The following is a 26,072-nucleotide window of genomic DNA, read 5'->3' as shown; positions in this document are numbered from 1 at the left end:
CACTCAGTGCACCTCAGCTTACCAGTGCTGGCCTCACCCCTCCATGCGCTAAAGCCCTTTGCGTAGAAAGATTGGTATCATTGTAATCAGTAGAATCAACCCTACAAGGCAGCATGCCTGCTTTAATGGGATTAATCCTACATAAAAATACACAAAAAAAAAGAAAAGTACCTCTGAAAATGGGGTGTGGCTTAATTCCCCAAAGGTAAATAAGGAAAAATATCAGCAGCACTCTGAAAGATGTGAGGCGGAAACGGCTCCCGTGAACATATGGGTGAATATATAAGCTTTACTTTCACCTGATGTTGGAGTGATGCCCGTTGCAAGTTGCTTTATCTTGGCCAACCTCAAAGTTTTGCCAACGACCTGCACACAATAATGACCGAAAACGGTGCGTTGTGTCACAAGAGTCAACATGATAAGTTGGCGGTAGAAGACCTCCACCGCCTTCTAAGTTCACCAGTGTGTGGGCAGTAAATCCAGCAACGCTGCGTTGTACTGAATCAACATTTACTTAAGATTTACTAATAATCTGTGTTGTGGGTTGTTGTTTTTTTTAAGAGGAATATAAGCAAATGAAAGCCTGAAATAGAAACGTGACTGAGTCATTATTATGCACACATAGCGGGTCATTTATCAAATCTGCTATGCCAGTTTTTGTGTTGTAAAAAGGAGTCACAGGTGATGCCCACATGCGAATTTGGTGCTTTTATTATGTGACATTTGGTGATCCTCGCCACTTTTAAAAGTGGAATGAAAAGAAAGTAGGTCAGAATTTTAGATTAGAATAGTCTCGTTCGTGACGTGTGACTTGTTAAAAAGTCACATCTCCACACCAGGCAAGACATAGGCGTACACCACATTGCATTTGCGCCAAATATATTACTGTGCCACTGTGCGCCATTTTGTAAATATGGCACAACCTCACAAAGCAAAGAGACTTAAAACTGACACCAAAACCACCACACATGACCATTGTGTCCCAGGATAGTGGTCCAAGTGCCAAGAAAATGAACTTTCATACAATATGCAACTGAGTGCCCAGGCTCTCCTCACTACACTATGCCATCATGGTGTTGGCAAATCCTTCTCTGTCCAACACCACAACCTCCTGCATTGGGCATCACGCGTGGCGCATGTGCAGTACATTCCTTTCTAGGATCATTGGCATCAGTGACTGTACTGCACATCCAGCACTGGAGCTGTCAGTCAATACCAGAGGGGCAGCACAAGGTATAGGGAGTAGATCCTGCACTTGCCAGGCTCAAGACCGCCCACTGGACACTTGCAAGCTCATTTGCATGTTAAATCCGTGTTTGTTTACTCGGTGATTGGCCCTCTGTCCTGGGAAATAAAGGTTAGCATTCAAAACTGGCGCAGTCTTTTACCCATTTCTAGAATTAGGTTATAGGGGCATTCACACAACTGATTTATTTTTTTATTTTTTTATTTATTTATTTTTTTGTGTGTGTGTGGACCCATTGACTTCAATGGGCCGGTGAACCATATTTTGCAACCAAGAATACATGTTCTATCTCTCCTGCAATGGACATATACTATGCAGAAAGCACACAGAAGTTAATAGGTCCTGTAAAAGGAGGCAACATGGATGTCATCCGTATTTTGCAGATCAGTGTTTTGAAGACCACAAAATACATACGGTCGTGTGAATGCCCCCCAAGAGGAAGAAAGGTAATGACTGACTCCATTTATTGGGGTTGTTAGTAATTCTAGGCAGGTTACACAGTATTGACCCACAATTTTTTTTATAGTTTTCTGAGATTTTATAAAGCTCCATTCACCTGTTCTGCACTCTACTTGGTTGCAGGTTTTCTTATTATTCTGTGACCGGGTTGTTCCAGCTGCAGTAAGGCCTCATGTAGCATCTGTGTTGTACAGAACCATAATGGAGCGCCTATAGGGTTTCAGTGGGTCCTGCTGTAAGTCCTATGTCCGACGGGGAACAAAAAATCAGCTATGCTCCACTAGAAGAGTTACCCCTAGCTGATGATGGCTCCGTAATATGGTGGCGTATGGAGTACCTACTTCTCCGTAGTATGGAGCCACATTGTTGCGTAGTATGCTTCAGTGCAATCTTCTGAAATGTGCACGAGGCCTGAAGCACAGTATGACCAGCAGGACCATCCATTAGTCTATGGCCATCCTGCACGTTGTGATTATGAAGTTACCAGCATGGATTGACCTCACGGTAGAAACCTGTTCTGACGGATCTGTCGCAGTGCAGACTGCCGTTCAAAGGGCAGCATTTAGGAGTTAGTCAGGGAGTCGTGACCAATTCCTTCCTTGTTGTTCGGTTTCTTAATTATATCATCTACGTAACAAGTGTCATTTTCATACAATCCTGCAAAAATGACATCTCAATGTAATCTTCTGGGCGTAATTGTAATCTTCTTGGAATGCATGTCGGCATAAGAAATTGCAGGCTTGGAGCCGGGGCGCCTGTCCCGTGCCAGCAGCATCTCTCCTAGGTTTTGTCTTTAGTAAATACATGAATCACTCTATCGAAACGTCAGCCCCATCTCCTCACCCACTCCTTTCTGCTACCCGTGTTTTTCAAGTTTGTTCACGTGTCACGAGGCTCTAATTGCTGTCAAGTGGCGGAGTTCGGTGGATGAAACTCTTCACCTCATCTTGAGGACATTTGTTGTGTCTCACAGAACCACTTGATTTTAAGGAGGACCCGTCACTTCTCCTGACATGTCTGTTTTAGTAACTACTTGCATAACAATGTCTTATGGCTCTATGTTGTGCTATTTCTCTATTTCTACTAGAATTTATGAATGACTTACCAGCAGCTTGCAGTAAAGGTCCAGATGGGTGTTACCAGTTGGGGGTGTCTCCCTGCACAGTCTGACACCAGCTACACTGATTAGATTGGAGTCAGTACCTCTACTGCAGACTGCTGGCAATTTATTTGTAAACTTCCAGCAGGAATAATAAAGGAATGGCACAACATAGTCACTAGAATAGATGCTCCACAATTGTTATTACAATGGGGAATGCAAGTAGTTACGTAAACCTGTAAGGAGAGGGGACGGGTCCACTTTAAAGAGAAATCTAGTCAAAATGTTTACCCAATTTGTCACATTGGGGAAGTCACGACCTCCAATGAAATGGACGAGTAAAGAGTTCAAGACTAGGCCACATACCCCCCTTTGTAACCAGACACATTTTCCCTTTTTTCTTTTAGTACATCCGTCTTTGAAAACCACTTTTCTGGTTGGTTATTTAATTAATATTTTTCTTTTTGTTTAATCGTACAATGTGCAACTAAAATATCTTTTTAATATATGGGATGAAGATAGTTAGCAGGCAGCCAGCATGCCATTGTTGTTTGGGGGGGGGGGGGGGGGGGGGACTGAAGTTCACGGACTCCATGAACCCTTTGACTCGTTCTGCAGACCACCGCTAGTTTTTTCAGTTGTTTGCATTCTTTTACCTCTCAAGGGGGCCTAGACCTTCACCTAAAGCACAGAAGGTGCAGCGGTGCTTCTCGGTGTGCTCTGCACCTTTTGACTTCCATTGGCTCTGCTCGGCTTTTGCCGTATACAGATCCATAGACAGTATATAGAATCCGTACTCTGCATGCTGAAGCAGAGTAGCGCCAATGCAAGCTGTAGGCTCTGAGAAGTGCCGCTCCACCTTCTGTGCTTTGTGTGAAGAATAAAGTATCCTTTAATTACTTCCCTATATTTTATTACTCGAAGTGCTGCATCAAAAACACAAGGCTTGGTTACAGAGGAGCTACTTGTCTTGTTTAAATACTCCTGGGACACTTTGGAGAAATGTCTGTTCCACAACCAAATCAATGTAATGCCGAGCTGTTAGTGTGCCTGAAATAAAGACTAAAGGGGTCCAGCTACCGTACATTATGCCACCCCATACTGTAATCCCACGTTGGGATTTTCTCTATTGGAAGGCCTTTTCATGGCTTTAGCCCACATGGTCTTCGGCGATCATTGCATTCGAGACAAAAGTGGGACTCATTGCTGAAGATGGTAGACCTCCATTCCAGCCTCCCTTGCCATCTTGCTGTCCATCATGATAGTCTTTTGAGAGCAGTGGCATGAGGTTAAGGAATACCTGTAGCTGGACTACTGTCTCGTAGCCCTATGATGCTTTGTGTAAACACTATTTGCCGCCCTAGGCTTGGGATGCAACATCCTTTCATTTTCTGTCCAGCATGGATAACTTCATGCCATTCTTCTAATCAAACAATCCATCCTTGCAGAGGTTGGTCTCTGTGCACCTCTTGCTGTTGTTCTCCCAACCACCGAGACAGGCACTGTTGAACAGTGCTGACATCTCGGCCTAGGTGCAAAGCGATCTCCCAGAGTGATAAAGTAAAGTCACTCAATTCAAGTGGCGATAACTGGCACATTTATGAACCAGAGGCATCACACAATCTTGCCACATGACTTCATGTGGCTATAAGCTTTCAATCTAGCTTTTATTCCCCTCCCACAAGCCAAATATTGGAGCTAGGTGCTTGAAAATGTGATCATTTGCAGATCTTCGTAACACCACCTACTTCCTAGATAACCTTACGGCTTGACAATGTTGAGGACTGTAGAAATTACACTGTAATTTAATAACAATTTAATTTATTTCATAATACCCCATCAACCACATCCAATGGGAATTAAATATTACTAACACATGATTAACAATCTTATTTCATCCATAAACAGAAAAACATAATCAACAATCATAATTCATCCCGACCCACTCAAACAGGAGGAGAGAGATATGAGGGAAAGGAAATAAGAAAAACAAAATTTCTCATTGGTTAAACCGCAATTTCCATAGTTGTCTAAATCTCTGACTCCTCTCCTTATTCTGATATTACTCTTTCTCCATTTTTACCATATTATCCACTGACTTCTTCCATTCTATCACTGAGGGTGGTTCCTTCGCTTTCCAGTTTTTCATTATAATCCATCTTGCTTGATAATTACACCATAATTTATATGTACCCTCGAACAACATCAATAAATTATAACATCCTGCATGACTTTTTTATTATTGCATTGTACTCCTTTTGAGCTAAAAATATTTTTATACTTGATCTTTGTTAAAAATATGGCATCCTTTTTTTTTTTTCTGTACAGAGCTGAGATGCTCTAGAACAGGCATGCTCAACCTGCGGCCCTCCAGCTGTTGGAAAACTACAACTCCCATAATTCCCGGACAGCCTACAGCTATCGAGCTACAGCAGGGCATGGTGGGATTTGTAGTTTTACAACAGCTGGAGGGCCGCAGGTTGAGCAACCCTGCTCTAGAAGCACCCTTTGGATTTTGTCTTTTCCGTCAGACCAGGAGCAGATGAACTCCTTATCTCTGACGTATAAACACTCATTATAGCTTAGTTCTTATCTTGCTGATAAGAATGGGGCTTAAATTGTGTTTATGACCTCTTAGTAGTTTAGAGATAAGGTTTATTAGATGACTGGAAAGTAACAGTTAACCCTTTGTGACAGAACAGCTCAATATTTTTAATAAAAGGGCCAATTGAAAAAAAGATTTTTAGCCAAAAATTAGTAACTTGCAATCATAAAAAATTGCCTCAAGGTATACATAGCCCTTATGGAATAATCTCGATTTGTATATATTAGATACTGATTCTGCAGACTGAGCTGTATTTAGGAGCAACCTGCCCTGTTCCTCTGATAACATTTACATGGGGGACTATCTTTCACCCCGTCTATACAGCGATGGTGCTTCTCTTTACCCTTTCTGGTGGAAGTGACACTTTCTGCACTGCTTCAGATGTGTAACATGACACAACCAAACTGTGTCTAGCATCTTGAATCCTTATGTCTTGAGCCATCTTGTCCTTGCTGACTGCACACAAGGGGTCTTTTGGGTTTAGATTTTGGCTTTGTTTGAATACACCATTAGTCTCAGCATCGAAGGCTATTGATTTGAAACCACCAACATTAAATGGCCATTCAATGCAGACATGGAAAGGTAAGCCTATGCACTGTCATATATCTGTCCTAGAAAACATGTATAGCGTGTGTCTTTGCATTTTGTCTATTAGTCCAGATCGGGTAAAATGTATTACTGTTGTGTTGTTTTTGGCATATTTTATTATAAGCACAGACACTTGCATATTTTTTGGTGTTGTTTTTCTATGCGTTTTTTGATTGCTTTGGGTACCGGGCTTTATACTGTTATTCAGCAGGAAATTGCCATTGTCCATAGCAAGCCATTATTTTCTACAGCTTTTTCCAGTCCATGGAAAAAAAACACAGTTACGTCTTATACATGCAGATTAGAGGTCCGTTTAATACATGCTGTATTATGGAGGTATATAATGGCTCACACAAGCACCTTGCAGTGTGTGCATAAGACAGGCCCATAGGCACTCTATATAGACACTATACAGGTCCGCTGTTACATTCAGATGTGGATTCGCTGTGTCGCGTGAACAGATCTGATTTGGGACTATTTCTAAGGGCGTTATCTATGTCTTGCTTGGTATTCACACTTTACTCCCTATGCAGGGATCCGGACTCCACTGCAGGGGAACCACCAGGCCGCAACCTCTTGGAGTAGTCTCTGATTAGGGCCTTTCACAGGGCGGATTGTGATGCTGTCAAAATCTGCTGCGTATACCGAGGCACAAACCACTGTGGTAGCTCACATTAGATTCTAGTAACCCGATCGCGGCTTAGCTCCATTAAAAGCGGACACTGTGCATTTGCCTTCTTGGCATGGTTGCAGCTTTAAGCACCATATAGCAACCAGCAACATTTTGGCATGGGGTCTGTGCCAAAATTCCACTGGGCAATTGTGCGAACTGGCTGTTCGAGTGACGGCTGACCCATGGGAATCAAGAGATACTGGTGTAGAGCACCCGAGAGATAAACCGTAGTCAGGGCAGGCAGAGTTCGTACAATCTGATAAACAGTCAGAGGGCAGGGCAGGCAGCTCAGGGTCAGAATGCAGATCAGGCAGAATTCAGGTCAGGCAACAAAGGTTCAAATACAGGAAACAGGCAGGAGTTAGTATATGCGCAGACAAACCTAGTAGCAGCACACCTTTTCAGGACACTAACCTACTGCTCAGGCAACCTCCCACATGCAAAGATGCCTTAAAGGGATTCGGTCACCTAGTTTTAGCCCATAGAGCTGCAGATATGCAAGGCTAGATCGCCGTTAGCATGTCCGCAATATACCTGTCCCATAGCGCTGTGTGCTTTTATTGTGTTTAAAAAATTATTTTATAGATTCGGCCTGGTAAGGAGCTCAAGGGGCTGTACTAACCTTCTTGGTGCCCAGCCAAGCCCCCCTGTGAAGGAGCCCAGCACCGCCTGCGTCTAACGAATCTCCTCCTTGCTTCAATCTTGCGATGCGCGAGCACACAGCGCTATGGGACGGGTATATTGTGGACATGCTAGCGGCGATCTAGCCGTGCATGTCCGCATCTCTATAGGCTTAAACGAGGTGACCGCTACCTTAGAATACTTAAAGGGATTCTATCTGTTGGACGGGGGAGATTAGGATGCACGCACATTGACCCTTATATGAACTGGAATAAGCGTGCTCACTCTTTGGGCAGTAAGGGACATTGCCAGCAATAAGCAGGCCACAACCTGTTTGGGAAGAACGGACAACTACGCCAGCAGCTGGGTCCGTGAAAAGGGAAGTGAGTGGGTCCAAGCTGCCAGAACCCGGGAATGGGGTTGCAGGTGAGACAGGGTGTTCCCACTGGGGAGAGGGCTTCGGGCACTGGCCGCCTCCATAACATCTGTACATCATGTGTATGAGGCCTGACTTTGATGACTTTGAAACCGTTTGTTTTGCTGCGTCAACCAAGTCTGTTAGTGTTATTTTACCGCCTGCAGTTCAGATTACTTTTGGTTTGTATTGTAGATTGCAAATACAGTTTGAACCTTTGCTGGCTGTGACTGCTGTCTTCTGTACTAGTGGTTTACGTCCTTCCTTTTTTAATACGCTTCATGCTTGTCTATCGTAACTCTTGTAGTACACTGACTAATTTCCATTCATCATAGTATGAATAAGGGAACAGTACGCGTTTTACTAATATTATTTAACCCTCTAGATTTTAAAGGGTATAATTCCAATAAGTATCTACTAGGGATTTGTTGTTGTGTTGTGTTTTTTTTTGTTTTTTTCCTTGCAATTTCCACTCTTGGTGTAAGATTACAATACACTATAATCCACGTACAGTGAAAAAAGCATGATGTTATCTTTAGTTGTCTGGTTGGAGACAGTTTCTAGTTCCCAGCCAACAAATGTAATTAAAAGGGCTTAAGGAGGTTGTCCAACTTCAGAACTTTTTTAAAACCCCCAACCAGGTAGACATGTCGAGGGAACATTCTTACCTGTCCCATCACAATCTGTTCTGGCTCCTTCTGTCCTCGCATGTAAACTTCTGGCACAGGCAGGGGTTACGTGTGGGGCTGTAGCCAAAATTGTCCTCCAGCAGTGGCATTCCCCTTCCTTCCCAAGTGGCACATAACCACATTTAACCACAGTGATGTGCCACATGGAGACACGTTATAGGCTGCATTATTGGCTACCCCTGTCTTGAAGTTTGCAGGCCGGGAACTGCAAGGAACATCAAACGGTCTTCAGCACAGGAATGTAGTGGGAGCAGGGTTTTGTTTTTGTTTTTGTTTTTTGCTTTAGGCAACACACACTGTCCTGACCAGATTTAAAATGGACTGTAAATATGGAAGACCCCATTAAGGTATATGTTTTATTAAAGAGGTATTCTGGTAATCCTGCCAATGGAAGAACCACTACTTCAGTAGATCACCAATCACCAGAATGGTGGGCCCAAGTCCTCCCTTTTCCCCAACTGCAAGACCACAGCCAGGAGGAGTTTAATAGAGTAGTGGGTTAATATGCGCACTGCTGTTCTATTGAGCTGTCCGCTGTCTTTGGCAGTGCCATAGACTGTGAATGGAGTGGCCGTGTCCATAGCATTCCATTCAAATCCTCCTAGCCATGTTCTTAGAGCTGGGGGAAACGGGGGGCACAGGACCCCCGTTCTGGCAATTAGTCAGCGTCCACTGATCTAGCATCCGGATAGGGGATAGCTTCGGATTGCCAGAATACATTTAGTTAGTTGGAGCACCCAGCCTGGTGTGTGTTGTGCGTGTGCACACCTTGGATCTTCTCCAACCACTGCCTTGGCCACCACCATAAATACTTGTTTTTAACAGAAAGCCATTGTATTACTGAAGAAGACAGTAGTCTTTACTCAGTATGGATTATCATTTTGATTCCACCTAAACACACCAGATGCTTTTACACCTCTAGTAATTGTTCCGCCTACACATTGCTCTTCTTGTCTCTGACAGTAATCCGGCTCCGCTTTTAACAAGACCACGTTTCTAATATTTAAATGACTGTGTAATTGTAAGCCTAATATTACAGAGGATGTGACTAATTCCTTGGTTATTTTTGCATTTCAGATCAACCCATAATGAAATGGAGAAGAACAGGTATGTCCAGTCTCTTTATTCCTATATTTCTTCACCCTCCGCATCACGGCCGTTCGTTCCTACAGTTGGAAGAAACCCTTTTCTTCCTCATTGTTATGCTCGGTCTCCTGCTGTGGCTTCAGAGCTGGAGATCAATGTGTCATTTATCGCCTGATTCTATGTTTGAGTCACTACAGATCTATTTTTTGAGTCTGTATTGATGTTTTTGTTTAGTCTTTTGCCACCTCTACTCCACCCTGGTAATTGTCATAATTATTAGGTAGACTTGTGTCACATTTCCTTACTTCAAAAAAGTTGATCTACAGGGTCTAGTTTCTACAGTAACATATTTGGTTTTTGTTCTCATACAAGAGTCAATTTTTTTTTCTAATTTTCTTTTGTCAAAATGATGGCTCTTAAAGGGGTTGTCTTAAAATCAAATTATCCACAGGATAAGGCCTCTTGCACACGAACGTTGTGCATCCGTTCCATGCAATGTGGACCGCAATTTGTGGTCCCCAATGCACGGGCACGTCCATGTGGCAGCACGGACGGATCAAGACCCATTCAAATATAGAACTCCGTAGTGCTTCCATGGGGTTCTGATCCGTGCTTCCATTCCGCATCTCCTTGATTGCGGACACATTCAAGTGAATGGGTCCACATCCGTGATCTGAAGTGCACACGGGCCGGTGCCCATGTATTGTGGACCTGCCATATGCACAACGTTCGTGTGCAAGAGGCCTAAGTGTCTGATTGCTTGGATCCCCACTAATCGTGAGAACAGAGTCCCCTGTCTTCCTGTGAATGGGCCAGTGGGCGCTCATGCATACTGCCAGAGTATCTTCATCAGTTTCCTGGTCTTTGAATGGAGCTCAGTTCGGTTGGGGCACATAGGACTCCTGATTCTCGTGATTGGTAGATCCCCCCAGCGATTAGACAGTTAAACATTGATCTCCTTTTAAAAGGTTAAGGAACATTCTGCTATCTCCACCCCAAAATGAAGAATTAAGTAAATATAAGTTTGAGTTGTTTTTATCTGTCAAGTTTTAAAATCCAGTCAACCATTTCTTATTTGTATGGGTGAGGGAAAGTTCACATCACCATTATTTTACCATTTTTCTGAAGAACAGAAAGAGAAAAAAAACGGATCCTGTGCATCAGTTATGCACATTTGGAATCCGTTTGAGCTATATCCGTCTGCTGGGTGTGTTACACAGCCCATGTGATTCTCCCCCTTAAAACTGCATTGCTTTTCTCCCTAACTACAGCCTGGGTGAGCTGCTCTCCTTGGATACTTTCACCACACTCCACTTTTGATCTGCCATGTGCAACCTCCGCTCCCTGCTGCTATTTCTAATGTTGAGAAATGGGAGGGGGAGAGCAGAGAGAGCCAGGAGCTGTTGTGTAATGGATTTATGTCAGATTCAGCAGCACCACAAGCTAGGTGAAGTTAGGACTGGGTGGCTAATCAAATTAATTACCCCAGCTGTTAGGACTAATATTGGACCACAGGAACACCATAGGAGCCCGGTTTAACTGCCTGGATTGGAGAGAACTCCAATCCTGACCATTTAACCCCTTAATAGCAACCGTGGCATCTAGGCAGTAACACAGAGGGAGAATGCTTCCTCTGTCCCCATCACCCCCAGCAGACGCAAATTACAGGTTGCTGATGTATTGCCATAGCAGCCAGGTGTAACAAGGCCCCAAGGCCCACCATGACTGTTTGTCGATTGGACAGCTTGTGAGTCTTGCATACCAATATATTCTAAAACAGATCAAACAATCACATTCTGACATCCGCTAGGGAGACTAAAGTGATTTAATAATTAAAAGTTAATAAAGTATGTTTAAGAAAAATTATAATTTGAAACATATTTACAATGACATAGTGCTGTTGCGCAATAGTAGTAAAACTTTAAAAACCTTACATATTTGTATTTCATTTTTGTAACTGGGGACCCATACAAAGTAACATGTGAGGCTGGTTTCACATCTGCGCTTTTTACCCCAGCAGTCTGTTCAGTGTACCGGCGTACATGCACAACATTTTTTTGTTCGGCCAAAAGCCAGCATATATGCCGGAAAGCAGCCGGATCCTATTATAGTGAATGGGGATCCGGTGGTGCGTGGTGGTATCCGGCTATGCTTTATACAGTGAACTCCGGCAGTCTGTTCCTCCGACAGCACCATGTTGTAGAGCAGGAGAAGCCGAGCAGATTGATATGTATTTTTGTGGAAAAAGATTCCGTAAAACCTGTAACTTATACATTTTATATGTTTATTTATTTTTTCCTTCTGTGAGCAGCATGGGTACAGGAGGGAGGGGTTATCCGTGCTGATAGCATTGTGCTCATACAGATATAGCTGTCAGTCACTGGTAACACCTCCTCCCTGGACCGATAGCACTTTACAGGGCGGCAGATACCAATGTAACAATTACAAGTTTTACTGAATCTTTTTCCACAAAAATATATTTCAATCTTCTGCTCTATAACATGCTGCTTTTAGATTGCATTGCATTTTTTTAGTGACCGGTCCTCTTTAGGTTGGATAAAATCTATATTTTTATTTTAGGCCATTTTACCTAGTCCAAGGTGAAGGACTTACTCACAGTCTGCAGGAGCAAAATGTTAGGAAATGTATAAAAAGCTTTTCAGAGAGAATTTTATTGATGAACTATGCTCTGGATAGGTCCATCAGTATCTGATCCATGGGGGTCTGACACCCGGGACCGTGCACTGATTGGCTGTTTGAGAAGGCAATGGAACTCACAGTAGCGCCGCGGCCTTCTGTGAGCTTTCACTAGGCTATGTGACTTCATGTTCACTGGTCACATGACCTACTCGCAGCTCAGACCCATTGAAGTGAATGGGATTGAGCTGCTATACCAAGCACAGCCACTGCACAATGTATGGCGCTGTGCTTGGTGAGCTGAGAGAATAAAGATTACCGTTGCCTCATCAAACAGCTTATCGGCGGGGGTCCCGGGGGTTGGATCTCCACCGATCAGATACTGATGACCTATCCAGAAAAAATATCTCGTAAAGCCCCTTTATTGAAGGCTATTTAGAATGTTTTGCATTTAGGAAATGAGTGAACAATGCAAAGGTGTCCATAGCCTTTAAAGGCTATGAACACCTTCAGGGGCAATTTTTTTTATGATTGCAATTTACTCATTTTTGACTAAAATATTTTTTTAAATTTTGTCTTTTAAATTTTTTTTTGCTGTTTTTTTGGTTATAGAGCTGAACACATGGGTTGCTAGATGGCCGCTAGCACATCCGCACTACCCAGTCCCCATAGCTCTGTGTGCTTTTATTGTGTAAAAAAAACAGATTTGATCCATATGCAAATTAACCTGAGATGAGTCCTGTCCCTGAAATGAGTCCAGCGTGAAGGAGCCCAGCACCGCCCAGCATCCTTCGTATCTCCTCCTTGCTCCCAGACGTCAGAAAGCTAGAGCGCCGTAATCTCGCGCAGTGTCGGCATAGTGTTCCTTCCTTGTGCTGGCATCCGCCTCAGGGAACAAACTGCGCATGCTCTAGCTCGCGCATAGCGAGATTACGGCACTCTAGCTTTCTGACGTCGGGGAGCAAGGAGGAGATTCGGAGGATGTGGGGCGGTGCTGGGCTCCTTCACGCTGGACTCATTTCAGGGACAGGACTCATCTGAGGGTAATTTGCATATGTATCAAATCAGTTTTCGTTACACAATAAAAGCACACAGAGCTATGGGGACTGGATATTGCAGATGTGCTAGTGGCCATCTAGCAACCCATGTCCTCAGCTCTATTCACAAAATCCCGGTGACAGGTTCCCTTTAAGTTTTAGCCTATCCGCACCTGAAACTTAAAATGACAGTGTGCTAAAATGTGGAGATTCACTATTTACTGTTAGAAGTCATGGAGGGTAATGTGACTGTATAGCTGGTATTATGGTGCTTAGGCAGAGCAGAAACACTGGCCCTTCAGATGTCATTGACATGCTCTCAATAGAGTTCTTCTTAGGCTGGGCTTTCACGTTCAGGTTTTTAGATGAAGCCTTTGAAGACAAAGCCAGGAGTGGATTCGACTAGAGTTGTAGACTCAGTCTTTCCTTTTACATGGAATCCGATCTTGACTTTGGCTTCAAAAACTGCATAAAAAAAAACTGGATGTGTAAACCCTGCTTAAGAGTAAGGTGGATTTAGCCGGGGCGATACTGCAGCCACTAGTTGGCTGCTTGTTCATTGAAGGAGACTACGCATTTACATCCAGCGATCTCCTCCACAGTATAAAGACAAGGGATTGCTATTGCGATCTCTTGTCCTCATATAGATTAATGGTTTCTAACCAGCAGATTGCTGTTTAGACCACACAATCTGCTGCCTAGAAACGATGATTGGTGGTAGGGCTGCACGATAAATCGAAAAAATAATCGAATCGCGATAATCGGCAAATGCGATATGGCGATTTGGCCGACCCGAAAATGCCGCGATTATATATAAAGGGGCCCTGCTCACATAACTGCCTTTGCGTGTAAAGTGTTTTACTAGTGTGTGTGTGTGTGTGTGTGTGTGTGTGTGTGGGTGAAACAATCTCTCTCCTATCAGGTCCGGCCTCTGTACTCACTATGAATGCAATGCACTGCAGGAGCGTTACTAAGTGACGCCAGTCACGCGCCGGCCGGCCAGCTCGCAGTTATGTGCCCAGTTTAGGACACATGAGGGGGACCAGCATAAGATGCTATATGTCTTATGCTGGTCCCCCATAACAGCGTCCTCCACAGATCCCCCATAACAGCGTCCTCCACTGATCCCCCCCCCCCCATAACAGCGTCCTCCACTGATCCCCCCCCATAACAGCGTCCTCCACTGATCCCCCCACATAACAGCGTCCTCCACTGATCCCCCCCCACATAACAGCGTCCTCCACTGATCCCCCCCACATAACAGCGTCCTCCACTGATCCCCCCCCACATAACAGCGTCCTCCACTGATCCCCCCCACATAACAGCGTCCTCCACTGATCCCCCCACATAACAGCGTCCTCCACTGATCCCCCCACATAACAGCGTCCTCCACTGATCCCCCCACATAACAGCGTCCTCCACTGATCCCCCCACATAACAGCGTCCTCCACTGATCCCCCCACATAACAGCGTCCTCCACTGATCCCCCCACATAACAGCGTCCTCCACTGATCCCCCCACATAACAGCGTCCTCCACTGATCCCCCCACATAACAGCGTCCTCCACTGATCCCCCCACATAACAGCGTCCTCCACTGATCCCCCCCACATAACAGCGTCCTCCACTGATCCCCCCCACATAACAGCGTCCTCCACTGATCCCCCCCACATAACAGCGTCCTCCACTGATCCCCCCCACATAACAGCGTCCTCCACAGATCCCCCACATAACAGCGTCCTCCACTGATCCCCCCCCCACATAACAGCGTCCTCCACAGATCCCCCACATAACAGCGTCCTCCACAGATCCCCCACATAACAGCGTCCTCCACAGATCCCCCACATAACAGCGTCATACCCAGCCGTGTCAGCGGCTCATATGGGAAAATCCAAGCAAATAGACCTCTAGCACAATTCCTTTAAAATATCGCATCGCATATCGTTATCGCAATTTTTAGGGCCCTAATCGCAATCGCACAAAATTCCCATATCGTGCAGCCCTAATTGGTGGTGCCTTCATGAACTACAGGATCGCCACTTCGCTCATTCATCGGGTGATCGGTGGCACATTTACATGGTCAGATTGTCGGGAATGACCGTTCGCAGGATTCTCAGGCCGTGTAAATGCACCTTTAATCAGCTGAGGGGTGTTAAACTGATATAAATGCCCAGCAGACTGGTTTAGTTCATTGCTCATGACAGCCTTTAATATTGGGTCATAGCAATATCTGAACTGCTCCAAACTACTTGAACACTTGCTCAGCTGTATATTCTGTTGTCTTTTCTAGGCGAGCTAATTTGCGGCTATGTCTGGAAAAACTAAAAGTATTGGTACCCTTAGGTCCTGAATCTAACAGGCATACCACGCTAAGTCTCTTAACAAGAGCAAAGTTGCACATAAAGGTAAGTACCATATGATTCTGGGTCAAGCCAGACTATGTGACGTACAGTTGGCTTTCACTGTTAAATCGTGTTTGCTTTATCTTCTATAGAAACTTGAAGATTGTGATAGAAGGTCACAGCACCAACTAGAGCAGCTACAGCGGGAGCAGCGGCACTTAAAAAGGCAGCTAGAAAAATTTGGGGTGGAAAGAATAAGAATGAACAGTGTAAGATCGGCAGTGTCATCTGAGAGATCGGATTCTGATCAGGGTAAGTACACTCAGACCACATGCCTTCTCCTGATTTAGTTTCATCTTTTAAATCTATATTTATCAGAAGAGTTGCGTGCATAGAAATGTAGTACATGTGACTACTTGAAACTTTGTAATATATCTTATCATGGTGAAGCATCTTTCTCACCTTCCAGCCTGTAAGCTATGGCTACTTTCACACTTGCGGAAGAGTGATCCGGCAACCAGTTCCGTCGCCGTAACTGCCTGCCGGCAAAACGTATGCCAACTGATGGCATTTGTAAGTCGTAAAAATGCCTGATCGGTCATAAAAATGCATTGAAATGCCGGATCCATCTTTCCGGTGTCATCCGGCATTTCAATGTCATTCCGGCACGAATATGGAAAAAATTCCTATGGAAAAAAGTCTTCCGTTTTTTTGGCCGGAGATAAAACCGTAGCATGCTGCGGTTTTATCTTTTGCCTGATCAGTCAAAAAGACTGAACTGAAGACATCCTGAACTGATTGCTCTCCATTCAGAATGCATGGGGATATAACTGATCAGTTCTTTTCCGGCATTGAGTTTCTTTGACGGAACTCTGTGCCGGAAAAGAAAAACGCAAGTGTGAAAGTACCCTATGTGTAAATGTTTTAGAAAGTTCAGGGATGAGGGGGAGGCAGCTGCAGTTTCTATGCTTCAGTGTAGCAGCAGGAGGAAACCTGGTCATAGCACCATGCAGGCAGAACAGCCTCTGCTTTGTGGAGACCATGCAACGCTCATCAGATGTATTATTTCTTTTCTCCCACAGAAGAGATTGATGTGGATGTCGAGAGCACAGACTATTTAACAGCAGACCTGGACTGGAGCAGTAGTAGCAGCAGTGCCAGTGACTTGGACGAGAGAGGAAGCTTGCAGAGCATTTGCAGTGACGAAGGTTATTTCAGTGCCGGAATTAAAAGGATAGAACTACAAGACAATCCCAAAGCCAGTGTTACCCTATAAACCCCCAGTAAGAGAAGGTGAGGGGAGGAGGAGGGAGAGCTTTCAAGTGTCCCAGCAATTCTTCCACCTCCTCCCCAGCACTCCTCCATCAGAGACTGTCTTATCTAGTGACTGCATTTACACCATATTCTTGCATGTAAAAGAAAGCCCACTGAGACTCCCAGCTCTTTGTTTGTTGCTTCCTTCCTTCGAGCTCCTGAGAGGTATGTGGGTCTCAGTTTGTATTTTACATCACAGGCTATTCCATCAGCTATTGTCCTCCAGGAGACTACATTCCAAAAAAAAAAAAAAAAACACCACGAAGCACTCAGATATATAAAAAAAAAAAAAAAAAATCCTTATACCGGTATATATTCATGTACAAGAGGTGCAACCATGCAGCAGTGGTAAAGATTGTTGACTTCAAATGTGGAGGCGAGTGTGTGCTACTCACCTTCTGCGTCTGTCATCCCCACCCACTAGATTTGACCAAGCACAGAGGTTCAGCTATCTCCTGCAACACGGAAAGTTTCTTGCATCACCTGGAATCCACATCTGGGAGCAGTATGAAGGATTTACCTTGAAGGCATCTTGCTAGATGGCAAGGCTTCAGTTTACAGCTGTTATACTATCCAATCGGAAGCTTCTAGGAGGCCACAGAAGAAGGGACGCGTCATCTCTATTCGGTGATCCTGGCTCAGAACAGTGACAATGCTGCTAATACAAATATATATATAGATATTTTATTTTCACAAATTTGTGCACCTTACGTTGCACTGAACCCAGCACACTCTTACGAAACACAAAGCTGGACCTCTCTGGCTTTTTTAGGAGATCTAAAAAGCCACTGTTCTTTTTTTTATTTTTCCATTTTAGGTTTTTGGTGTCTGTAATGGAGTCGTACATACTGGTTTATGGGATTCCTCATTCCCTGCAGTAATATTGGCTTATTACCCAGCAAATAGGTATCGTTCCCAAATCTGGCATGTTATCCAGGGGCAAGGCGTGGGAGAACCAAAAGTCCCATCATGTCTTGATGATCTGTGACTGTCAGGGTAGGCTTTGCCATGTCAAAACATCTGAAGGGGGTGGGCACCTGACTGCAAGCTGTACATTTTTGAACATATGCCCTTTAAGTTTTTTATTTTTTGGTGTCTTTCCAAAATCTTTCCCCAGAAGACATGCATCCATTCAGAGAGCGCTCAGTACAAAGACAATGGCAGCCTTGTTCTGTTAGTAGAACACGCAGTGCTTTGGACACAGGTTTTACAACCATTTTGCAAAAGTTTTTTTTCTTTACCTAAGCTGGACATCTTCAGCTCCCAGCATTTGTCGCTGCGTACATGTACCCAAAGCAGGTTTCTCTTTTCTTTCTGTTGGGACATTTTTATTATTTTCTACCTCATAGAAAGATGAACAAGAATTGCTCAGTGCTTTGAGTGCAGAATATAAAAATGTCTTGCTTTTTACAATTTTTTTTTTATTTTTAATTTTTTTTTTTTTTTAAATAATCTCTTATGTAACCAAACCTGGAATGTGTGCCCTTAGGTCAGCAGTGGATAAAACGGGAGCAGTGGGGAAGACGGGCATCTATTCATGTCCTTTGAAAAGACCTCCAATGGTTAGGCACTGTGGTATTTATTGATTACATCAGGTAGCTGTTTTCTGTGATTTTGTCTAACTGCGTCTTAAAGATTTTATGTTTATGTTTTTTGTTTTTTTTTACATTTTGAGCTTGCCAGCTGAGACATATATAGGACCACCCAATGCTACAGAAACACTTCTGTATAAGCTACAGCCTTTACTATGGCAATGTCAAGCAGGCGTCGCCAACCAAACCTGCCTCAGTTTACGCTGTTCTTTAGCGTAAGGCTGCAATGTCATTGAACTGAAGATATTCTAGGAGAAAGGGCACTACTTAAAGAGAAATTGTCCACAGCGTCCTCCCTATCCAACTGTTTGCATAGACACATTTTGTTCATTAAGTTTTTTTTGGACCCGAGGCTCCGCTCCCGAGTTGTGATACTTTTTCTTAGCGTACAGTCTAGTCCTGCGGTGCTATGAGGGCGCCACCGTTGCTCTTATCGCACCCAAGCTCCACTCATTTCTGTGGCTGGCTGCTTTGATTGACAGGACTAGTCAGTGGCAAATCAGCCATGGAGGGTGCTGGCCACAGAAAGGAGTGGGGCTCGTGTCCAAAAAGACCAATGGTGTCGCCCTCATTACACCAAAGGCCTCATTTCCATATTAAGAAAAAGTGTCATAACTTGGCAACGGAGCCTCAGAGCAACAAAAGAAAAATTACAGCTACGGGACTATGCAAACATCTTGATGGGGAGGTCATTGGTGGCACATTACCTTTCAACCAAATGTCTCTATTTTATTTTTTTGCTGTAGTAATCATATTAAGTACGGCCAGTGGGTTGTCAGTACTAGGAGTAAGATCCAGTATGGTGGGTTGCTAGTGCCCCTGTTGATATTAGGCCTTACAGGCGTGCACACAGACACTGGAGCAATAATCTAGAGTCCTTATTAACTCTTCAACCAGTATAGGGATGGTTGGTTCTCACCTTCACGCCATACAGTTCACTTGCCCATCATATTAACAATGAGATTTGTTGTTCGTCAATTACTTTTTAGAATTTTTTTAATTTATTTTTTTGTTCCTCTCCCATTTTTTAAAATCTCTTCTACAATCTCAAACCTAAATACCACACTTGAGATTAACCAGCAATGCCTATTTCCTAATCTTTCCCTCAATCTCTGTTGCATCCGATGACTAAATCGCACAACCACAACTAAAACAGAATTGGGCCATCACAACGGTCAGTGTAAAAGGGCTTACGGGAACATTTGCCTAACTTGCAGGGCTGACGTCATTTCGGATTGAGTATTCTATGAATATTTGTAAACCAATTCAGGGACAGACCATCTTGGAAAGCGTCCACAATTTGATGGCACAGTTTTTTTCCCTGCATCCCCCTCCCTTCCCCATCCTTTCACATTACCAACTCTGCTTGAGTTTTCTACCTTTCTAGGAACACATTTAAGTTATGCTACTAAAAAAAAGCACACCTAGTTGTAAATAAGTCACATTAAATCTATTTATTCATGTTTTGTATAGCTAATGTATTAGAGATTCCTATGAATTTGTGCTTTTATAAATGTTCTTCAAACTTTTTTGTATGTATATAAATATATAATAGAGATCTCTATCTGCAAATTGTAAGAGTGTGTTCTCTTACACGGGACTTTAGCACACCTTTTAACTACTCCGAATCATTATCATTTTTCCTTTCCTTACTCTAAAGAGGGGCAATTTTTTATGATTGCATTTTACTCATTTTGGGTTACATTATTTTTCTATTGGTTTTATTAAAAATGTTCAGCTATTTTTGAGATACAAGGGTCAAAAAAAAAAATCTGTCTGCTCGTAGAGTATCCCTTAAGGTCGATTTACACTGCTCGATAATCAGCTTGTTTCCGACAATCTGCCCATTTAAATGTGCCGCCGATCACCTAATGAATAAGCAAAACACTCTTTCATCGGGTGATCCTGTCGTTTGTGCAGGCACATCAATCATTGTCTGTTTTTGGGCAGCAGAACGTGCAGTCTAAACAGTGATCTACTGCCCAAAAACAAAGATCACAATAGCGATCTCTCGTCCACATACTGTGAAGGAGATTGCTGCATGTAAACTGAGCCAACTGTAGTGAAGGAACGCTTCCTTCCCCACAATCGGCTGTACATTGGAGCGTCTAAATCTGCCTTTAGTCCCGTCAGCTGACTGGCTCACGTGAAGCCTATTATCTGACATCTTAACCTCATAGACACTTATTGAAGCCATATTCTTATCAGCTTGAGTTTAGCTATAATAAGTGTTTGAGGTCAGGAGATCGGAGAGAAGGCTTTATATGAGCCCCTCAGTTCACTAAACTCAGGAGTGGCAGTAGACGGATTTCTTTTTTTTTTTTTTTTTTTTTTTAACCCTTGTATCTCAAAAACAGCTGAACATTTTTATAATAAAGACCAATTGCAAAAGTGATTTTTAGCCCGAAATGCAATCCTACAAAAGATTGGCCCAAGGTTGTCCATAACCTTCAAGTTTATCAGCACTGTCAATGCCTCAGATGGGACACCGTTGCAGCATTAAAAGGCTCAGAGGTGACTGTGCCAGCACTGTGCCAATTGTCCATCAGAAACACTACACCATATCCAATCCGGCTAGGGGAGGGGGGGTGGAGACATTTCTTTTGAGATTAAATAATTTTGTGCTGTATATGATGGTTGTAGCCGCTCCTCGGACTCCAGCAATATTCTCGTGAATGCAGTTTATCAGTTCAACTAATGATATTGCACATTTTGTATTGAATTGATAGACGGAATATTGGTTTAGTCTTCTTCAATATGGCTGCTTCTTCTGTATGTAGAGGACCAGTATAAAAATGGCAATAGTTTTTCTTTTTTTTTTTTATGTGCTTTACATCTTTGTCTTGTGTTTTTCATTGTGTGAGTTTGCTTAATGAAACAATTGATACCCCCACCTGAAGAAGTAAGATAGACACAGGTTCTGGAATGGGAGACTTGGTGAACAGTAGGCACCTGAAAAGAGCCTAATGTTACCAATTGGAATATGAAATTTTCTACCCATGGTTGGCCATTACCTTAATAATTTCCTCTTTACCAAATTAATTGGACATTATTCATTCTCAGGGACAACAGGAATTATAAAGTAAAGAGTCAAATAGCTTTGTTCATCAGATGTTAATATTTGCATACAACATGTATAACAGAAACTTGGAGATGGGGTGGCGAGTTGGAACCACTGTTGACTTGTCGGCCTCCAATTTTCTGATTTCATATGCATTGGTGATGCAGAAATGATCCCTACTGTCCAGGGTGTTGATATTGGTGAATAGTACCCAGCTATGTGCCTCTCAGTGCAATAACCCACAAAGGTTGAATTATTTTCCTTTGTTTGAGGATATTTGATGACAAGAAGCAGAAAAACATGCGGCATACAGGGTCCATTTGTATCTTTTCATGTCTCTGCATCAAACAGTGTTTGTAGACAACGCAATGCGCTGAGACCCTTCATATACAATTGGAGACGTACACAAGAATTTGAGGCTTTTAAGATAAAAGGGAACACAGTCCATCAATGCTTTTATTATGCACAGAACTTTTCTCCATGAATAGTCACTAGCGAAACTTAATATTTGTATTGTCGGAGGATCTGATAACCATTAGGGTAAATGGTGCTTGGGTCTGTAGCTTTGCACTGACTTATTTCCGTTCGTAAAATGGGCCTTCTCGACTCGCAGTGCTCGTTACAGACAGCCTTATGTGCAAAACCTGTATTCCAGGCAACCAGTATCTTCACAGCATCTCAAGAGGCCATGGAGCTCTATAAAACTCCCAAAAACTTTCACCTTGGTTTGGCAACTTCCAATATTTGGGACACTGTATTGTCATATGCATGTGTGGTTCTGGTAATTGTGGGATCTCCTAGCTCATGTTGTCTTTAGTTCAGGCCAAGAACAGTTTCATGTAGACTATTGATGCATCTTCTGATTCCTATTGAATCTTCAAACCCCTACACTTCTTCTTTTTTTTTTTTTTTTTATGAATTCTGTAAGATTTCAAGTTAATGGATGTTCTTCTTAAAAGCTGTCAAGCCTGAGGCCTTCAGACACAACACTACTTTAGATTTGCCTTGTCAAAGAAAGTAAGATATTAACCTTACACAACAACTGCTTCCCTTATGGCTAAAAGACCTATTTTCTCCTATAATGTGCCCACCAGCATCACCAGGTCAGTAACTGTTATTGACAAATGTCCTTTCCTCTTGCAAGATCCGTATGGTGACAAGCTCTGAAGGCCTGCAATAACTATATCCTCCTATTCACGTACACACCGTGTCTTGTGATGAAATGTGTTTTCCAACATAACACAAAAAGGAACCTATAAATCTTTAATATTTGGCATTTATTACCTTCCCTTGATGCCACTCAAAGTGTCTTATATCCAGGCAAGCCTTTGTTATATTATAATAGGGATTTTAAAAACCTCACCGGCCAATGGAACAGTGTTGTACTGTATAGTAACCTGGTCAATTGATACCACCAGATTTGTGTACAATTAGATGATGTGTTTTACTGTGGAAAGCTGTTAGCATCTGCCTGACCCATGGGTTCCAGAGGTTTTATTTTTAATTTTTTTCTCATCTTTTTAAGCCTCGGCAACTTAAGAATTGTAACTTGAGCTCTGATTTGGGCAACAATGCCAGTTTTTCTGGCAGAGTTGGTAAATGCGGCCCTATAGTCTTTAATCCCTTTAAATATGCATTTATAAAATATGGCAGTCTTATCAAGATGGGATCACTGGCAGTTGTTTTGGCTTAATACAAACATCTTTAATCCCGTTTCCCATTTTTTTAATACTCATGTTCTACTGGAGATTTTTTTATTATTTTTTTTATTGCCTTTTCAGATATCTTTTAGAAGAGATGGCTATTTTGTAGGCCAGGCATGCTCAGCCTCTGGCCCTCCAGCTGTTGCAAAACTACAACTCCCATCATTCCCGGACAGCCTACAGCTATCAGCCTACAGAAGGCCATGGTGGGAGTTGTAGTTTTACAACAGCTGGAGGGCCGCAGGTTAAGCCTCCTTGTTGTAGGCTGACCCAATGTTCCCATAGGCCAAATGACTTTTGCTCAGGAGTATGGACAGGAACCATTCATCTTGGAATCAATTTTTTTTAGGTTGGGTTGATAGATTCCCTAGCGCCTACTTGATCACATCTGGCTGGGAGGTGCCCTTTTACCCATATGATATCTTATGGCTGGTCAGTTGTGTATGCTTTCTTTATTTAGCTCACCACTACATTACTCTCATGTATTTCTTTCTCTGCCTTCTAAATTCCAACATCGCAGATCGTTGCCAGGTCATTACCATCCTTCTGTTTTAAAGCGGCAATCGGGCAGCTAGGGACAAGGTTCCCACTTCAGCCTAAATTTGAACATTTAGGATTGGTAAAAAAAAACAAAAAACAATATGGCACTTCTGATGGCACGTTATCTGTTGTATTTATAGCTTTGTCCTTTTTTTTTATGTTATTTCCCCTTTTGTACATCCCTATTTTGTGAATGTTATCTATGTTGTATTCAGTTTTAAATATGAAATGAAAAACATATTGTATGTGATCAGTTTTAAGTTGAGGCAAGTGCCTGCAATTATATTATTGCATAATAAATTTCTAGAGTCTCGATAAAGCGCATTTTCTACCAAAATGTATTTCTTTAAACACAAAGTTCATGATGACCTCTGCAAGCTGTTCTCCATTTCTAAATGTGAATTGCCGTGCCTCGGTGGTAGAGCAAGCTTCTCAATAATTGCAATCAAATTTCAGATCTCCACCCCTTTAAAAGATATATTGAGTGTAAACGACTGGTATAGATACTGGTGGTTCTTCCTGCTCTAGCCCAACAACTAACTTGTAACCATTGGTTGCCTATGCCTGAGTGCTTGATGTATTGGTGGAAATTCATTGCTGCTTATTATTCTGTGTACTTAAAGATTTATGAATTCCCTTTTTATAAAGATTTAAAAGCATTTGGAGGGTTTAAAAATGGGGGGAAATAAAGAAACTGTATATATAATGGATGCTTTTCTATAGCAGTATAGTATGTTTTAGGCGGTATTACCGTAATTGTCCCTGTATTGCAACGTTTTATTGTCCAAGAAAGCAGTGCAATATTTTATCTGTAGTAGAGTTCCATAGACCGCAATCTGTACGAGGGTTGTAGAACGGGTTGCTGAACGTCCTGCCAGTAGGCTACAAAGAGTGACAGTCATGTGAATTCTGCAGCTCGCTAGATCCAAATTTATTTGCCATGTCCACCTGTTATGTCAGGCAGCCATGTTTCTTATCCGTTCCTTCATCCTTCTTACAACAAATGTCACTTTCAGCTTTCAGTTTCTTCACCAGTCTTCCAAAAAGCAGCAGGCATGGGAATAGTATGTAGAGAATGTCCTTTGGTTATTTCCCACATGTCTGTATTGATCCCTTTTTTTGTTTTTTTTTTATATATTTTGGTATTTTATTTTATTTTTTTGGCGCTGTGTTGAGATCACATTATGGTGCTTTTTACTGCATTCAGCACATTCATTTTTAGAATCTACGTTTTAGAAGATAAAAAGAAAAAATATATTAAAACTTGCTGTGTATATGGAAATACTTCTGTACTGTTAAACTGTTCAAAATGAAATAAAAATATTTAATTACTACAGTTACTCTTGTACTGCTACATTATTATTTTTTGTTTAGGGGTTTATTTTTATGTAACAAATTGTGGTTTTGTGAACTAGAACTGGAGTCCAGTGTGTCCATTTCTGCTACCAAATTCTACTGAGTAATGTAAAGGGGTCACAGAAAGTGATATCACTTGGTTATGCCACCACCTACTGATGGGTGGGAGTCCCAGTAGGCTTTAACACTGTTTTTAGGGGCTTCAACTTGGACCCCCATCAGTCAGAAAGTGATGGCATATTTTACTCCTTAAAGAAGTCTACTAGGAGATTGATATTGATGACCTAACTTCAGGATAGGTCATCAATATCTGGCTGGGGATCTGACACCTGGCATCCCCACTGATCAGCTGTTTCATGAGTGCCACGGCTTCCTCACAGCTTGCCAAGCATAGCTCCACATTGTACAGGTGCATCTCAATTAATTAGAATATCATAGAAAAGTTCATATATTTTAGTTAATCAATTCAAAAAGCGAAACTGATTCTATAGATTCATTACACACAAAATTTCTTTGAATTAGCTTACAGCTAATGAAAACCCCAAATTTAGTATCGGAAAATAAGAATATTATATAAGTCCAGTAAAAAAAATAACTGATTTTTAACTTAAAAATGTTGACCTTCTTGAAAGTATATAGTCAGGTCCATAAATATTGGGACATTGGCACAATTCTAACATTTTTGGCTCTATACACCACCACCATGGATTTGAAATGAAACAAACAAGATGTGCTTTAACTGCTGACTGTCAGCTTTAATTTGAGGATATTTACATCCAAATCAGGTGATGGGTGTAGGAATTACAACAGTTTGCATATGTGCCTCCCACTTGTTAAGGGACCAAAGGTAATGGGACAGAATAATAATCATAAATCAAACTTTCACTTTTTAATACTTGGTTGCAAATCCTTTGCAGTCAATTACAGCCTGAAGTCTGGAACGCATAGACCTCACCAGACGCTGGGTTTCATCCCTTGTGATGCTCTGCCAGGCCTCTACTGCAACTGTCT

At 42.5% G+C, this 26,072-nt stretch overlaps 1 protein-coding gene across 1 annotated transcript in view; it reads left to right on the top strand.

Moving 5' to 3' along the window:
* The window catches only part of MXD1 (MAX dimerization protein 1), a 35,378-nt gene extending 10,333 nt beyond the window's left edge, over nucleotides 1-25,045 (top strand). The window contains exons 3-6 of the mRNA XM_044279292.1: nucleotides 9,473-9,502; nucleotides 15,444-15,558; nucleotides 15,648-15,807; nucleotides 16,578-25,045. Coding sequence (XP_044135227.1) covers nucleotides 9,473-9,502; nucleotides 15,444-15,558; nucleotides 15,648-15,807; nucleotides 16,578-16,771 — 499 coding nt within the window. The 3' untranslated portion in view covers nucleotides 16,772-25,045. The remainder of the gene's footprint in view (nucleotides 1-9,472; nucleotides 9,503-15,443; nucleotides 15,559-15,647; nucleotides 15,808-16,577) is intronic.
* The last annotated feature ends 1,027 nt before the right edge of the window (nucleotides 25,046-26,072 follow it).

The sequence above is a fragment of the Bufo gargarizans genome, chromosome 2 (genome assembly GCF_014858855.1).
Source record: "Bufo gargarizans isolate SCDJY-AF-19 chromosome 2, ASM1485885v1, whole genome shotgun sequence".
Lineage (NCBI taxonomy): Eukaryota > Metazoa > Chordata > Amphibia > Anura > Bufonidae > Bufo > Bufo gargarizans.
The sequence above is the reverse complement of the archived record's forward strand: the minus strand, read 5'-3'. Positions and strand labels throughout refer to the sequence as shown.